At 42.2% G+C, this 16,657-nt stretch overlaps 1 protein-coding gene and 1 non-coding gene across 2 annotated transcripts in view; both read left to right on the top strand.

Annotated features, from left to right (window-relative positions):
* The first annotated feature begins 4,095 nt into the window (after window positions 1-4,095).
* LOC141567402 (U1 spliceosomal RNA) lies at window positions 4,096-4,259 on the top strand. Its single transcript, XR_012489986.1, has one exon. It is a non-coding gene; the product is annotated as a U1 spliceosomal RNA (small nuclear RNA).
* A 3,718-nt stretch (window positions 4,260-7,977) lies between these two features.
* Window positions 7,978-16,657, top strand: part of RYBP (RING1 and YY1 binding protein) — a 74,785-nt gene continuing 66,105 nt past the window's right edge. The window contains exons 1-2 of the mRNA XM_074313295.1: window positions 7,978-8,181; window positions 8,914-9,039. Of these exons, the coding sequence (XP_074169396.1) occupies window positions 8,150-8,181; window positions 8,914-9,039 (158 nt within the window). The 5' untranslated portion in view covers window positions 7,978-8,149. The remainder of the gene's footprint in view (window positions 8,182-8,913; window positions 9,040-16,657) is intronic.

The raw sequence follows: 16,657 nt of genomic DNA, 5'->3' as shown, positions 1-16,657 counted from the left end.
ACACATATATATATATATATAGAGAGAGAGAGAGAGAAGTGGAGTATAGCATAAGGAATAAAGAGTGGAAATGTAACGGCCCTATGTGATGTCAGAGGGGTAGTAGATTGGGGGAAGGGGGTTATCACTTTGTGAGGGATATAAATGATAAATGTCTAAATATTACATTGTTTTGTACACCTGAAACTAATAAAAAATAAAGATAAATAACTGAAATGAAGACATTAGAGGGAATCAACAGTAGATTAGATTAAACAGACGATTGAATCAGCGATTTAGGAAATAATGTAGCAGAAAACACCCAAGAATAGCAAAAGAGCAACAACAAAAAAAGAATCCAAAAAAATGATGGTACTTTAAAGTGCCTCTGGGACAAAATCAAGCGTACCAACATTCCCATAAAGGGCCACCAAGGAGAAGAGAAAAAGCAAGGATTTAAAACCTTATTTGAAGAAATAATGATAGAAAACTTACCTAACCTGATGAAGGAAATAGACATAGAAGCCTAGGAAGTGCAGAGTCCCAAAGATGAACCAAAAGGAGCCAACACCAAGACACATCATAATTAAAATGCTAAAGGTTAAAGACAGAGAATATTAAAAGCAACAATAGAAAAGCAGTTAGTTATGTGCAAGGAAGCTCCCATAAGACTGTCAGCTGATTTCTCAACAGAAACTTTGCAGGCCAGAAGGGATAGGCACGAGATATTCACTCATGAAAAGTAAGAACTACAACCAAGATTAGCATTTAAAATTAAAGGACAGAGAGCTTCCCAGACAAGAAAAAACTAACAGAGCTCATCACTACCAAAACGGTATTACAAGAAATGTTAAATGGACTCCTTTAAGAAGAGGGAAAAAAAGATACAAAAAAAAGTAATAAAATGGCAATAACTACATATCTAGCAACAATTACTTTCAATGTATTAAATGCTACAATCAAAAGACGTAGGGTGGGCAAATGGATAAGAAAACAAAACCCTCACATATGCTGTCTACAAGAGACTCAGTTCAGATCAAAAGACACACAGAGACTGAAAGTAAAAGGATGGAAAAAGATATTTCATGAAAATGGAAATGAAAAGAAAGCTGGGGTAGCAATACTTACACCAGACAAAATAGACTTTAAAACAAAGGCCATAACAATAGACAAAGAAGGACACAGTGGTTCCACTTCTGGGTATTTATCCAAGGAAACCCAAAACAGTGGTTCAGGGGGACATACACATTCATATGTTCATTGCAGCATTGTTTGCAGTGACCAAGATATGGAGGCAGCATGGTGTCCGTCCATTAATGGATGAATGGATACTGAAGAGGTGGTATGTGTATATTATACGATGGAATATTGCTCAGTCATGGAATTTTGCCATCTGCAGTATTATGCTAGGTAAAATAAGTCAGACAGAGAAAGACAAAAATCATATGATCTCACTTGTATGTGGAATCTTGGAAGCAGAATAAATGAATAGGACAGAGGTACTCATGGATACAGAGAACATTTTGATGGTTGCCAGATGGAAGAGGGTTGGGGGATGCGTGAAAAAGGGAAAGGGATTAAGACGTACAAATTGGTAGTTACAAAATAGTCATGGGGAGGTAAAGTACAGCATAGGGGATACAGTCAACAATACTGTAATATGTATGATATCAAATGGGTACTAGATTTATCAGGGTGATCCTTTGTAAGTTACATAAATATATAATCACTATGTTGTACACCGGAAACTAATATAATATTGTATGTCAACTATAATTAAAAATTAAAAATATTTAAAAAATAAAAATAATAGAATTAACAGTGATGAAAGAAAAAGAAAGGGAGAAAGAACAAAAGGAAAAGAAAGAAAGAGAAAGAAAGAAACAAACAAACAAACAAAGAAACAAAGAAACAAAGAAAGAAGTCACCAAACCATTTTCCCAGAGGAACTGTACCATATTGTACACCTACCCGCACTATGTGAGGGTCACACCACGTTTTTCCAAGAACTGAGATTGTCAAGATTTTTTATTTACGCCATTCTAATGGGCAGTCGTATCTCACTGTCCTCTTAATTTGTATTTCCCTAATGAATAATGATATTGAACATCTCTTCACGTGCTTTAAATCATTCATATATCTTTTTTGTCAAAATGTGCATTTAAATATTTCATTAGGTTGCTTGTTTTTTTTATCGTGTAACAAAAGTTCTTTGTATATTCTAGATATAATTCCTTTATCAGATATGCATTTTGCAAATAATTCCTCTCTGTCTTTGATTTGTCTTTTCATTTTCTTAAGTGTCTTTCAAAGAACGGAAGCTTTTCATTTTGATGAAGTCCAAGACACCAACTTTCTCTTTTATGGAGCATGATTTTGTTTGGTTGGTTGTTTTTGTATCATATCTAAGAAATCATCTACCAAAGGCTACAAAGGTTTTCTCCTACATTTTTTTCTGGAGGTTTTAAAGTTTTAGGTTTTACACTTAGGTCTATCATCCAATTTGAATTAATTTTTGTAAATGGTGTAAGGTAAAACCCAGGACAATTTTGACTCATTATATTTCCACTATGCAAGAAGCAGATCAATAAAACTTTACATCTCTTGATAAGCACGTGCACAGGTGACTTTGTAGCTTGTTGCAAAACTTGGTTAAAGTTCAAATACAAATGGTTAAGGAAGCTCCACTTGTCTTTGACTCCAGGGCTGCTTCTGTAGAAGTGAATCCTGTCATCAGTATCTCTCTACAGATGTCACCAGTAACACCACAACAAGCCTGAGTCTTTCATGAGCTAGGTTCTCCCCAGTTCCTGACTCCAGGTAGTTAGTTGCTTCAAGAAACAATGTTCTCTTGTAAACCACTGTAGGAACATTTGGTGCAAAATGGGACATTCAGTCCTAGCAATTAGGATAAAAATCGTAAACATGTCTAGTTTCTGTCCTTCTTGAGTGGCTTTTTCAGCCACCAAATGATACTGTTTTCTCCTTCCTCTTCCCCTGAATAATACTAGTTCTAATATTTCATTAAAATCATTTATATCTAGGTATCCCTTAAACTACAAGAATAAAACTGGTGAGGAAAAAGTTTAGGAAGCCAACACAGGATAGTCAACTTGTGATATGGACTATTGAGGACGTTTTAAGAAAGGCAACTACCATCTACTATTGCCATTATTCCATTACAGAGGGGGCATTTCAATTACCCAACACTCCGAGAAAAGAAAAAAATTGGAAGGACATAATCTCCTAATAAAAAAGTCTTTCCTAAGAATCAACTGTTGGTAATTTACTTGAAAGTAGCAAAGTATGCATACATTTACCCCTTAGTTTTCTCATTTCACTAGAGATTGGTAAACACCCCACCCCAAACCACAGTTTGGAACTCAGACCATAAGGTGTAACGTGGGTGGAGTGGGGTATTTGGAGAAAGGTTATTTTTTCTCTCACTTATTTATAATAACTTTATTGGATAAATTTATTTATTCCTAAGGTTCAAAGTCCCAGTCTTAGTGAGTACTTAGATTTTCCACCTGGGAGTTGCACTTGCAAATTTAAAGGCACAAAGAAGCTAATAACAATCCAGACCCTTCCTTTGGCAGGCACCAATAATGTTGGCTTCTTTCTTGGACAAAAGACAGGAGGGAAGCCCAGACAAGCGGCCCTTCCTGACCCATCTCTAGGGCCAATCTAAAGGTCCTTTCATTATCTCCTCCCCGCAAGGGCTCTGCATTCTCCCAGCATCTCGTTCATTAAGACAGATCAAAGGCACTCCCAGGTAAACAAATATTCTTGGTAAGCTCATCAATGGTGTAGATGAAAAAGGGGTGCTGTAATAAATTATAAATCTCTAACTGGGCAGGTCATGGTGGGCAGTCATGCCTCATGCCTATATCCTCTTTAGTGAAAGGTTTTAAGCCAGCCCTGTCCATTGTTCTTGTTTATCTAGGTTAATATACCTTTGAAACACCAGAAGTAATACCCCTTGAAGGTGTAACCACCCTCAAGAGAACACATAATCTTAACTATCCCATAATCCAATCCCCACCTCGCTTTCTCCCACCCTCATGTAATCTTCCCTCCTTAATTCAAAATGCATAATAAAAAAATAAAAAAAAAATACTTACCTGGCAGGGGAGATACCATGATCACGAAGGTGGTTTTCCCAGGGCGAGGCTTATCCATTGCACTCCGGATGTGCTGACCCCTGCGATTTCCCCAAACGTGGGAAACTCGACTGCATAATTTGTGGTAGTGGGGGACTGCGTTCGCGCTCTTCCCTGATTAAAAAAAAAAAAAAAAAAAAAAAACTGCAAACAGTCATTCTCTGGAGCATTTGAGATTTTGCTTCTGGCAATTGTTGTCAATTTTGGCTCAAATAAACACATAAAAATTCTCTACAGATCTGGAGGATTCTTACATAGGCAATGGCTTCCACGCATTCAGGATAAAGACCCCAAATCCCTACCAAGCCTTCCTTGCCACACAGGAGCTAGCCAGAGCCTAGCTCTCCAACCTTACCTCTCCTCCTCCCAAGGGCTCCTGCCATAGCTGCTTGCCTTCAGGTCCTCCCAACACCATACCCTTGAACACTCCTTCCTTCTCTTCTAGGCAATCTTAACTTTTTCAGGGACCCTCTCCCTTCCTTAATGCCGTCTCCACTAGCATCCTGTACTTGGTCATTGTAGCAACTGTCACAATCATAATTAATTAATTGTATAAAATTTGGCTTCTCAACTAGAATGTAAAGTCCAAAAGATTAGGAATCAAGTCTATCTTGTTTGTCTGATCTTCCAGTCCCTGGTATGGGGCATGGCACCTAGTTGCTGCTCAGTAAATTACTATTGTTGAATGAAAAAAAATTCTGTTTAATGCGTATTTCCCAGGTACTTATAGATAACAGTGGGGGGGGAGAAAAAAATTCCTTGCCGTTATGAAGCTTATATTCTATTGGTGCAAGACGTGCTACACGAGATAACTTCATGGTATGTTAGATGTTGATAACTGCTAAGGAGAGAAAAGTAAAGCAGTGAAGAGGAACACGAGGCATCAGGTTGTGGGCTGATGTATGAAATTTTTAGATTGGGTGACCAGAGAAAACCTCCTTGAGAATGTGACTTTTGAACAAAGACCTAAAGGAAGTGAGATGGCTGAAAATGTGGGTATCTGGGGAAAGAGCATTTCAGGCAGACAGAACAGCAAGTGCAAGCTCCCTGAAGTGGGAGAGCAACTTCCAGGAACAGCAAAGAAGCCATTGTGACTGAAGTAGAGGGGAAGGCAGGTAGAATATGCTCTTTTAATTTCTGCAACGTATGTGTGGAATCACTTACATGCGGCAGTTTTGGAGAGCGCTTCTAATCAGCAGCTATTTTAAAGCCATGGGTTTCAGATAATTTTTAAAGCAGAACCCTTCCTTCAAGTGAAACAAGAAACGGAAGTTCAAGATCGGAAATGGAGGAGCCCAGGAGGGTGTCATCCCTTCAAGCTACACTGGTTCAAGGCAACACAGTGAGGAAGGTTTGTCCCCCACCCAGCTCAGGTTGAAACCACGGCTCTAGGATCATAGTCTGATGCTCTGCCTAGAGCTGTGCTATTCTACAGCACGCTGCTCCAGAAGTAGCGCTGTCTGGCTCCTGTAACTACAAGGAGAATTTCAGTAGATCTTTACCTCTAACTTGTGAATAAAATTGGAGCGTCTACAGTTACAACCACAAGGTGATGTGTGGGTCTGATATGTCCTTAGAAATTAGTTCTCTATAGTGGACCTTCTCTCTTAAAAACGTTTTTTAAACTTTGTCCTCTTTTGAAAAGGTGAAACAGGTCAAGGATACTAAAAGAAATACAATAAAAAAAGTCAGTCTCCTATGGATAACTAAATTACCTTGAACTTGCAATGGAATTTTACACACTTAGGTAGACAAACAAAAATGAACTTCTGATATAGTCAACGATATGGATGACTATCACGAATAGTATGTTGAGAAAAAGGTGCCAGCCACATGAGTACATAGCATATGACCCATGTGTATGATATTCATAAATAGGCAAAGCTAATCTTTGGTAACAGAAGATGGAATAGTGGTTAACTAGAGGAGAACAACTCACTGGAAGGATGAAAATGTTCTGTATCTTGATCTGGATGGTGGATGCAAAGGTGTAGTAGATAGACACAAACAATTCAGTGGTGAAAAATGATTTGTGCACTTTACATAAGTCATAATAAAGTCAGTCTCCTTCCCACTACCTATGGCTCCCAGCTACCCAGTTCTCCTCCCCAGAGGCTACTCCCTCCAGCTGGGATTTCTTAAGGCTCCTTTTCTTTCAGTACCTTCCACCAGGGGTGGAGTCCTGGGAGCATGCCAGGCAGCACCAGAGGCCAAGGCTGTACGCACTGGGCCATGGCTGGTGGGCAGCCCCTTGGCTTTCTCAGGCTCCTTTGGCCCTCCGCCCCACACCCATACCTCCCTCCTCCTCTTCCTCCTTTTCTTCGCTCCCTTCCTGAGAAGGCAGGGGCAGCAGTGAGAGTGGCCAGGAGGGCTGACCCTAAACAGCGTTGTCGCTCCTGGCCCTCTAGGGCGTGCCTGCCTGGAAAGGACAGTGTGTGCTGAGCAAGCTTAGAGTTGACACATTCCCTCCCTCTTATTCTCTAGCTTCTGATCCCTGAACTGATCCTAGAACTTCCTGCTCCCTGGGCACTCAGGCTCTGTATGCTTCCCTCTGGTGGGGCAGTCGTGATAATAACCGACTGTGTTTGCATATAAACAGGGCTTAGCACAGTGGATGCCCAGGGCATGTCTTATCTTCCCTCTACACCCCTCCCCCCCAACTTCTAGCAGTATTCTTTGACCCTGTTCCACCCCACCCAAGGCTTCAGCCCAGCCAAGCCTTTTATCTTGTCATCTGGGGTCCACCCCCTACCAGACTCCTTACCCCTCACCCCCCTTCCGCAGTGCCTGACGGCAGAGGGGCCTGAGTCAGTTTGGTAAGCATTCTTGGAGCAGGGCCTAAAGTAAAGGGTACTGCATGTTCCTTACCGTCAAAATCTTGTAAAGTGGGGGAAATAGTGCACTACCCAGGCCCAATTATGATAGTTCTCAACCCAGCATTTTGTTTTGGTCCCCTTCCGAAGACCGAGGCACTGACCTGCGTGCTTTTCTTGCATTAAGTCTGAATTTTCCAAACCACTTCAGGAGGGTTATTAGCCTCATTTTGGAGATGGAGCTGAGGCCCAAGGTTTGCTGGCCCGTGGCTGCCAGGGTTCCAACAGCCACTTCCCTAGGGAAACGCCCTATTTAGGCTGGGGTGGGGTGGGTAAAGCGGTCGTACGGGCGCAGGAGCTGTGTCCATCCTCGGGGGACCTTTAATCGTGCCACACCCTTTTTGCACAGTTCCCTCATGCGTCAGGGGCCTGGGAAGGGTTTCAGGCTGGAGTATGGGCTGGAGGCGGGGACTTCAGGGGAAGCCTATTCAAAGCTCCGCGTGGCAGAGGAGCAGAAGGGTGCGGGGGGGGGGGGGGGGGGGGGGGGAGGGGTGTACCCAGGCCAACGAGGCCCTGCTGGCTCCCGTGGCACTGCAAGCCTCGAGGCGTTGGTGTAGGCGCGGCCGTTGCAAACCCCAGAGGTGTGAGAAAACTGCGCGGAACTACTTCCCCAGGGCGGCTTGGGTCACGGGGACAGCTTCACCAAGCGCCCATGCGGGACCCGAAGCCTATCGCCGGCCCCCGGGCACCGCCACGTGCGCCCCGCCGGGCTCGCACGCTCCGCCGCGCCTGGCCGCGGGGCCACCAGCAGGCACGCGCGCCCCCAGCGTGCACACACTCCACGGCACGCACACCGACGGCCCGGCCCACGTTCGCCACGCCACGCCCACCCCCGCGCCCCGCCCCCGCCCTCGCGGCGCAAGCCACTGCCCTCCCATTGGCCGCAAGGCGCGTGACGCGCGGCGCCCGGCCCCGCCCCTCGTCAGTCACTCGGCGGAGGCGGCGCTGGCGGGGACTAGTCTCGTCCGGAGACTGGCAGCAGCGGCGGCGGCGGCCGGAGCTCGAGCCCCAGCGGCTGAGGGAGGGCGGGCGCGGGGGAGGGAGGGGGGTCGGTCCGAGACGACTCCCCGGACGGCGTTTCTCCTTCGAGCGGCGCCGGTTTCAGCTTTGGGGGGGCGGGGGTACAGCCCATCCATGACCATGGGCGACAAGAAGAGCCCGACCAGGTACCTGCTCAGAGCTGAGGGGGCGGAAGAGGAGGGAGGGCTGGGGGCGGGCGGGGGCCGGCGAGGACTAGGCCCAGGAGCCACCCGGGCGGGGGGAGGCGCCGCTAAGATGGAGATCCGGGGACGGGGGGAGGCGGGGGCGGCGGGGGCGGCGGAAAGCGCTGTCGCTCCCGCTGGGGGCCGGCGGCCGTGCGCGCCGCAGCCATGGCGGCTCCTCCTCAGCCGCCGTCCGCCGCCGCCGCCGCTCCTCCCAGACAAAGGGAGATTTAACCAGGTGGGGAGGGAGGGAGGGGAGGGCGCGAGCGTGGGAGGGGAGAGGGAAGGAACCGGCCCACTCCCCCGCCGGCCGCGGGCTGCCCCCGCGCACCCGCTCCAGATCCGGCCCACGGCTCCCCTCCCGGCCCCCCAGCCCCAAGCTCAAGTCCACAAGTCCGCCCGCTTCCTGCGCCCGCCTTGGCCCTTCCCCGGGCGCCGTCGCCGCCGCCTGCTGTGCGAGGCTGCACGGCCCGGGCCCTGAGGCGGCAGGGTGCCGGTGGGGGCGCCCTGTCCCCTCCCCTGGTCCCTCTTCTAGTCCCCGAAGAGGGTGGGTGGGTGGTCGCCCGAGCGAAGTTTCCAGCGCTGGATTCCTGCGAAATTACGACGGCTCACTAGCGCCTGTGATTTGCTGTCTCCCCCTTTCTCCTGCTCCCTGTCTCTCTTCTCCCCTTTCCCCCACTCCTCACTACTCCGAAGGCCAAAAAGACAAGCGAAACCTGCCGCAGACGAAGGCTTTTGGGACTGTAGCGTCTGCACCTTCAGAAACAGCGCGGAAGCCTTTAAATGCAGCATCTGCGATGTGAGGAAAGGCACCTCCACCAGGTACTTGAAGATCTATGTTACCTTTTGTTAAACGGCTTTTTTTTTTTTTTTTTAAGTGGGGAGAGGGTAGTCAGCTCTACTTTTTGTCCTCTTTCCAACTTGTTGATTACGGCTTTTTCTGCATTTGTGAGGTGGGTGATAATGCGGTTTTGGTTGTATTTCGTGTTGGGTGCAAAGTATCATGTTCAATAAAATTTATGGGAAGGAGTTTTTCCATGTTTTCGTTTTATTTCAAACAGACGTTGAATTTATTTTACACTGGTATTGGCTCAAAAAGAGAGGGAGCAGTAGTTTTGCTATGGATTGTAGGACATAGACCTTTTATTTTTGCCATGCGTAGAATGTTTTTAATTTGCCTGTCTTGAATTATTGTCCTCTGAGAAATTTAGTGGTGGTTGCACAGTGACGCTGGTTGTGCTTTTCCTGTTTTGAGCTGCAAATGTCTATTTTCTTACACTTGAAAATAAATGTTGGGGCTTGATAAAGGAAATGCATTTTTTGGAAGTCTTGAGTTGACAGTTTGGTTTTTTTCTGATTAGCTCATGTAGAGTGGTGATGGAGGATGATTTTGCAAAATGGTGAAGTGACTAGTGTGACTGACTATATTGAAGTTTGTGTTTTAAACTATTATAATAAAAAGAATGTTGAAAGAATTTATTTTCATTTTGGTGAAGGTAGTAAACTGCATCTGGCATCAAAACGAGGTCACTCCATATTTAACATTTAGATATACGAGAATAAAACGCCAAAGCTAATTTTGTAGTTTTCCAGTCAACTTCTGACTTGTACCTTGAATTTGTTTCAGTGATGTTAAAGTTTGAAGTTAAACTAGTCTTGATGTCATTTAATGGGCAGACATTGGGGTATGTGTGTGAACTGGAGACAAAAATGAATGAATTCCTGGTGGATCCTTGAATACTTTGCCAAAAGTCTCATTTCATCAGGAACTTGTTCTTGAATTGGTGGCTTTCCAATAAGACTGTGTGGTAGTACTCCATAGTTTTGACTGGATGTTGTTCTTTGACTAAATGAATGTGTCCTGTTAGGATTTCATTGCTTTACTTATAACTGGGATTAAATAGGATATTGGGCCACCTAAAGAATATATCTGAGATGAATGGGCCCAGTTACTAGTGGAACAGTTCTGAGAATTCCACTACCTCTTTAGGTAATGAGACCTTTGAATAAAAATACTCAAGAAGTGACAGTATTTTCACCATAAGTAGTTTTTAAAGTAAATTCATTTTAATATTTTTGTGTTATAGGTTAAGATAAAACAACCTCATTGGGAGCTTAGTAGATTTTGTTTTGCTATCTTAATAGATTTTGTTTTGCTATCTAAAACACATCATTCCATCAAATGGCATGAAAGTTTAGAAATGTATGTGTTATTTAAAGTAGTAGTGATTGTATTTTATTTATGAGTTTTGTTTTTTTTTTTTAACATGATCCCACAGGGGCCAAACCTCTTTATTGTGGTTTTGCTTTGAGTGTTACCGTAGATGATGCTCAAGTAAATGACTAGGAAACTCCTAAGAACTTGAAACTTCAGTGGTGAAAATAAACTTACCCAAATTCAAAAGTTTACATCTGATGTATTGCTGGGAATAATTATCACATAATGAAGTACATTTCAGTTTCTACAGGTATTAAAACCTGACTCATCAATGAAAAATGTTTAAAGTTTTTTCAGTCACAGATTATGACAGTGAAAATCAGTTTTTTAAACAAACATTAAATTATTAATAATAAAAATATTTTAGAGTCCATTCAGGAACGGAATACTTACCTACTGTCTTTAAGGATCTTCGTGTAATTTTTTGATGTCTGTTGTTGAGTAGTAGGCTGTGAACACAGATTTCAGAGATCTAAGGACTTAGACTCTTACCAACTCACAATAGGTGCCCTTACATAGCCCTTACATTTGTTTCATTTTGGTTATTGTCAATATTTTGGTATTAGATCTATTAAAGAAGTCATCTTTAATTGGAAAGAAGGCAGATAACATTTTGGCTTTCTTGTTATGAATGGGCTTCATGTGTGCTGAAAGGTGAAATTTTGCAGGTTTTCATCCTGTCCTATCCAGTGTATTATTAGTTAACTTATCTGTGATCGTAGTTACTATGTTTTTTTCCGGAGCTCTTTTCTTGTAATTTTTTCAGTACCTCAAAGGTTTGACATTTTCTGATTTGCATAGTTTAATCAGACTTGATATTGGTGGCAGTAGAAAACTTGTTGGGTTTTGGACACTGGGTAATAGGCAAAAACCTGTGATTTTTAGAATAATTTTTAAGTAATAAAAGAGTTTTTCTAACCTTTTGACTGATGTAGAAGTTGGGTTTTATTATTCTGAGCTGGTGTTTGGTATGGTAGCCTACCTGATTGGTTAGCCAGTGGTCATAGTTCATCATTGTTGCCATCTACCAGTCAAACAAGGAAGTCAGCTTTGAATTAGTGGTGTGCAGTAAGACACAGAACTGTATTTAGCCTCTGAAGTTAGAATTAATATTCCTCAATTTGATTAGGAAAATATTGTCACTTATCCAAATAACATTTATTAATCCCAGGATGTGAAAGATACTGCTCAAGACATTGGGGAGGGGAGCAGGGTGTTAAAGGTTGGTAGAACATGCAGTGGAATGACCGTACTCCAAGTTATAAAGGCCCTAAGAACTATAAATAAAGAGCTACCATATGAGAGATTGGCGCAGTCTGACTTGGGGGATCAATTAGGAGTCCCCTTCCCCTGTTTCTTCTGGGCAAGGAAAATTGATCTCTACAAAACCACCTACCAACTCTTCACTATTATTGCCCTGTGGACCAGATATATTTAATTCTGCAGGTGGAATCATGAAAATGATTAGAAGATCTTTATGCTTCTTGAAGCAGCATAGAACAGAATGAAAGGAATGTCAGAAACTCCTGAGAAACATGTTAAGGGAAGAAGTAGGGGATGTTTAATAGGCTACTTGGAGGTTTAGGGGGGAGTAGAGATCTATATTTTGGATATATTATCAGTTATGTAGTGGGTCTCTATTCCTTGCTGTGGTTATCTTTTATAGCTTTATTGAGGTGTGATTTACATACCTTAAAATTCACCAATTGTAAGTGTATAATTCATTGATTTTTAGTAATTTTGAAGAGCTTTGCAGACATCACTATACACCAGTTTAGAACATTTCCGTCACATCATATGATTTCACCATGCCTGCTGGGTGATATACTTTTAAGTAGTCTTTAACACTAGAACATGGAGGAGTCATCTGTAGCTGGGAAGGATGCCTCTTCAGACCCATCATGCTGATGTACTCTAAGCCTTTCAAGGTGAAAAATAACGGACTGTGTATGTAAGGTGGCGGTAGTTGGGGAAGAAACACTATCCCTTTTCTAAGTGATAGCTAAAGTAGTATTTCCCAGCCCACTTGCCAGTTTCATGAAAGAAGATACCAGCTTTTAAAAGAAAAAGAAAAAAAATCCCCACAAATTTAACCATTGTTAAATTGAAGTTCTTGAGTGTTGGGCATAGTAACCTTTAGACTTAGTGATAAATATATTTTACTTCTGGTCTTGTTATTTCTCTGAATGTAGTGATGTCTTTATTGTAAAATAAAAATTACCAAGACATTGCTGCAACTCTTGTTGATGAATGGTTCTTGGACAGTAGTGCTGCATTTTGAACTTCAGTTACTGCTTAAATCACACAACTTGAAAAATTGGAAGTTTTTTGCTTTGGGTAATTACCATAGATTTAGAACTTTTCTAGTCTTTGACTCCACGTTTTATCCTAGTGTTGAGTTGAAATTAGGTTTTATTTAATCCTTGTTTATTTGAACATTATTCCTCTGAAAAGTGTACTGTTTTTAGAGATGTTACAGAGAAGGAAATATGAGGAATTTACTTTAGATGCGTTAAAAGATTATGTAGCTTAATAAAAAAGTTGGTACTTAGATTGTTGAATTGGAAGTTGGTACTCGGTTGTTTTCTGTGTAAAATGTTTTCCTTGTTCCCTGATTCTTTGCAGTTGTAATTTTGGATGTTTTCTCGTAAATTTAGGTACCTTGACAACTGAAAATATCTTCAGTAGTAATGAAGTACTTTAGTTTTAGGGGGAAGCACACATTTAGTGATAACGTCAAAGTTTTGATCTTTGCTGGAAGTTTCAAAAGTGCATCATCCTGTAATACTGCTCAGATAGGAAAACTCCCAGGCAGCAGAGGGAGTAGGTTAACTAACCTGGAACAGAGCTTGGACTCTTCCCTAAGGTCCTGGGTCATCCACCACTATCCTTAGGTCACATTGGTTTTATTGTAGTGTTTGTCTTTCATAAAATTTCTCCTAACATAGGTCAGAAAATTACCTGTCTTCCAAATCATCAAACCTTTTGGCCTTAAAGCTGGTACAAAAGCTGGATCAATCACTCTTACCCAGAAACAGTGATAATTTATTTTGTTTATTTGCCGTTACATTGGACTTACTGATTTATTGGTACTGACTTGATCTTATGTATAGTTTGTGACCTTAAAGTAAATTATCTGGGTAGTTGTGGTTATTTGACAAGTTTTTATTGAGCACACAGACACCTGAGTTCTGGGTGACAGTTCTGTAAAGACAGACAAGGACCGTGTTCTTAGGGAGCTTAAAATGCCGTGGAGAGGAAGAGAAAAGAAACAAGTAAACAGAAAAATCAGATAATACCAGCTAGTGACGAGTGCTACTAAGAATTTAGAGCAGGTTTGGGAACTTGAGAGTGATGAGAAGTGGATGCAGTGGCTGCTTTGTAGACTGTGGGGACACCTGCCTTTTTAGGAAACATTAATGCTGCTTCCTTTTGGAGCAAGGGCATAGTTATTTCTGTAGGTTTACTTGTGCCATTTAGCGCATATGTTTGGGGACAGTTTAGAGTTGGAGTCTTTGTGCACAGACTGCTTAACTTTTTTTAGTTGCTTATCATAGACTAAACCCAGGCCAGCTGATTTGCCAGTATATCCTATTAGTTACAAGAATGGGAGGTTTTGTGTTATTTATTGACATGGCATACATTTCTCGTGTGCTTCTATAGATGCTGAAGAAATCTTAAGATTAATAAAAGCTTCCTTAAGTAGCTGTAGTTTACCAAAATAGTATCAGCACTAATTCAGTTCATTACTGCTTTAGGTGATAGTGGGTCTCTAATTGTCTCCTTTCCAACCTGAACTAAAACATTCTACAATCGGCTTGGCTCTCGTTTTCTCTTTTGCCCCATCACCAGGGCCTTTTCTCTTTATGGCGTGGCATCTTCCTTTATACCCTCCATCACTGGTATTCCTCTCCTCTTTTTTTGCCTGTTTACTCATAAGTAAACATTTTGAACTGTAGCATACATAGAAGTGTGCAAATAAATAATACTTGATGAACTGTCACAATGTGAGCACACCTGTGTAACCAGTACCTAGATTAAGAAACAGAACATTACGAGAACCCCAGAAGCCCCTTGTGTACTCTGCAGTCATTGCTCCTACCCTAGCCACTCTCCTAGCTTCTAACACCAGAGATGTGTTTTGCTTGTTTTTGAACTTAATATAGTGGAGTCATACAGTATGTATACTTCTGGGTCTGGCTTCTTCCACTCATTGTGAGATGCATCCCAGTTGTGTATTGTTCTTGTGGTGCCGTTTAGTCCTAAGAATATCTTAGAGCTCAATTCTTTGTATGCAGACCCTCATACATTGTAGAGATAGGATCTCTCCTGACCTGTCTTCATTACCTACATACTTGAACACTGCTGTCTCCTACCAGCAGTAGCATAAATCCATACATCATTAGGTGAAAGGAATAAAACTGGATGTGTGGAGCTTTCTAGAGTACGTATACGGATATACTTTGCCTCTCATCTGTTGTATTGTTCATCACTCATTTATATTTCAAGGCATTGATTAAATAGACAAAATTCTGCATTCAGGGAACCTAACAAACTTGTTGAAAAGACCATAAAAAGAAAAGATGGTGTAAAGCACCCACTGATTGAATGAACTTCATGGTGTCATGGAACGAATGAGTACATGGTAGAGAACCTAAGTGCTTTTTGGAGGAGGTAGAGACAGTCTGAGGGAAGGCCTCACTCAGTCTGGGATTTAAACTAGGCCTTCATGGTTCTGGGATGTAGGGTTTTCTGTAGAGGCTGATGCAAGTTAGTTCTTTGCCTCTTCCTACCTTCTTATTAACTGTTTACTCTTTTCAGGTGTCATCCACACCTTTCCACTTCTCTCCACAAACTGGTAATTCCCAAGTACTATCTTTTAACCACCTGTCACCACTCCCCCCTACACACACACACACGCATGACAAAGAATCCAACTGGTTTTTGGGCCTCTCCACTTGAACAAGTTAAATTATTTCTTGGTCCTCATTGCCTTTAGGATGTAGTCCAAATCCTGAGCATTACAAGGGGCTTCTGATTTGGTCTTTTACGGTTTCTTTCTTTAGAATTTCTGGAAGCAGCCTACCACCATCCCACCTGTCCTCCATGTACAGCGTGTGTGTTTCATACCAAACTGCTTGGTGTTTCCAAGCATGGACCATGATGTCTCGTTTCCATACCTTCACACATTCTTTTCCTCTGGGTTTTTTCCTGAAATGCTTTTCCTTCCTTTTGTGGCCTGGCTGACGCTGTTTGTCCCTCTGGATGTCTCAGGAAGCCTTTCCATTGCCCCCCATTGATGTGTAACAGTTGCACTGCATTTTCATTGGTTTGCCTTTGTTATGTTGAGTGTGGGACCTTTCTTTTCATAGTTTTATTTTCCTATCTGTTACAGTGCCTGCCTCTTGGCAGGGGTTCAGTAATGTATATAGAATAAATGAAGACTTGGAGTTTCAATTGGAGCCCTCTTTAACTGTTCCAGTTAAACTTTTCATTTAGGGCTTGCATCTTGTGTGCGTAATGTTAGGGGAAGTTGTCTTTATGAAGTGTGTCCTTAAAAGTAGTATTCCTATTTTTCTGGTTTTGTTTTCGAAACATGTACTAGAAATTAAACACTGAACTACAGCCTTGGAATCTGTAGGCAGTGCATTTAAAGTGCTTTCTGGAGTGGTTTTTCGCTTCAGAGCTTTGTAGCACACTTAAATAACAACTGTGATGATTCTGAATCCTTTTTTGGTTGCTCATTTGGTGCTTTAAGCAGTCACGTCATATTGGAAAGTCTGGTAAAGCAGAGGGTCAGTCATATTGTGCAAAAACAATTTAGAGGTGTGATAGATAAGGAACTGGACCAGTGCTTGTAAGATAGTTAAAAATGGCTACCGAACACTTCAGGTGTTAGAAATGGTGTGCTGTCCATTTTGTAAGTTCTCTTCGGTCAACGTATCCATAACTTGATGGTTGTACATGGTGTACATTACTATTTTGTTTGGTAATTTGGATTATTTCTGTTGGAAGTCTTGACTCATTCACTTAATTTAGCTATAATTTCAGTTCCGTGCAGTGATTGACACAGACTTTGGTGTCAGTGTTGAATTCTCAGTAAATGCAATGCAAATAAACTGTTACACAGAAATCATAGTTGAAATCACAAAGTAAACAGTGAAATTTTTATTTTTTAATAGGATTAGATATTACTTCCTGCTTTCTTTTTCTCTCTCTGTC

Source organism: Rhinolophus sinicus, chromosome 5, assembly GCF_057876585.1.
Source record: "Rhinolophus sinicus isolate RSI-liver-muscle chromosome 5, RSI-T2T, whole genome shotgun sequence".
Taxonomy (NCBI): Eukaryota; Metazoa; Chordata; class Mammalia; order Chiroptera; family Rhinolophidae; genus Rhinolophus; species Rhinolophus sinicus.
Note: the sequence above shows the minus strand (reverse complement) of the source record. Positions and strands in the feature narration are given on the sequence as shown.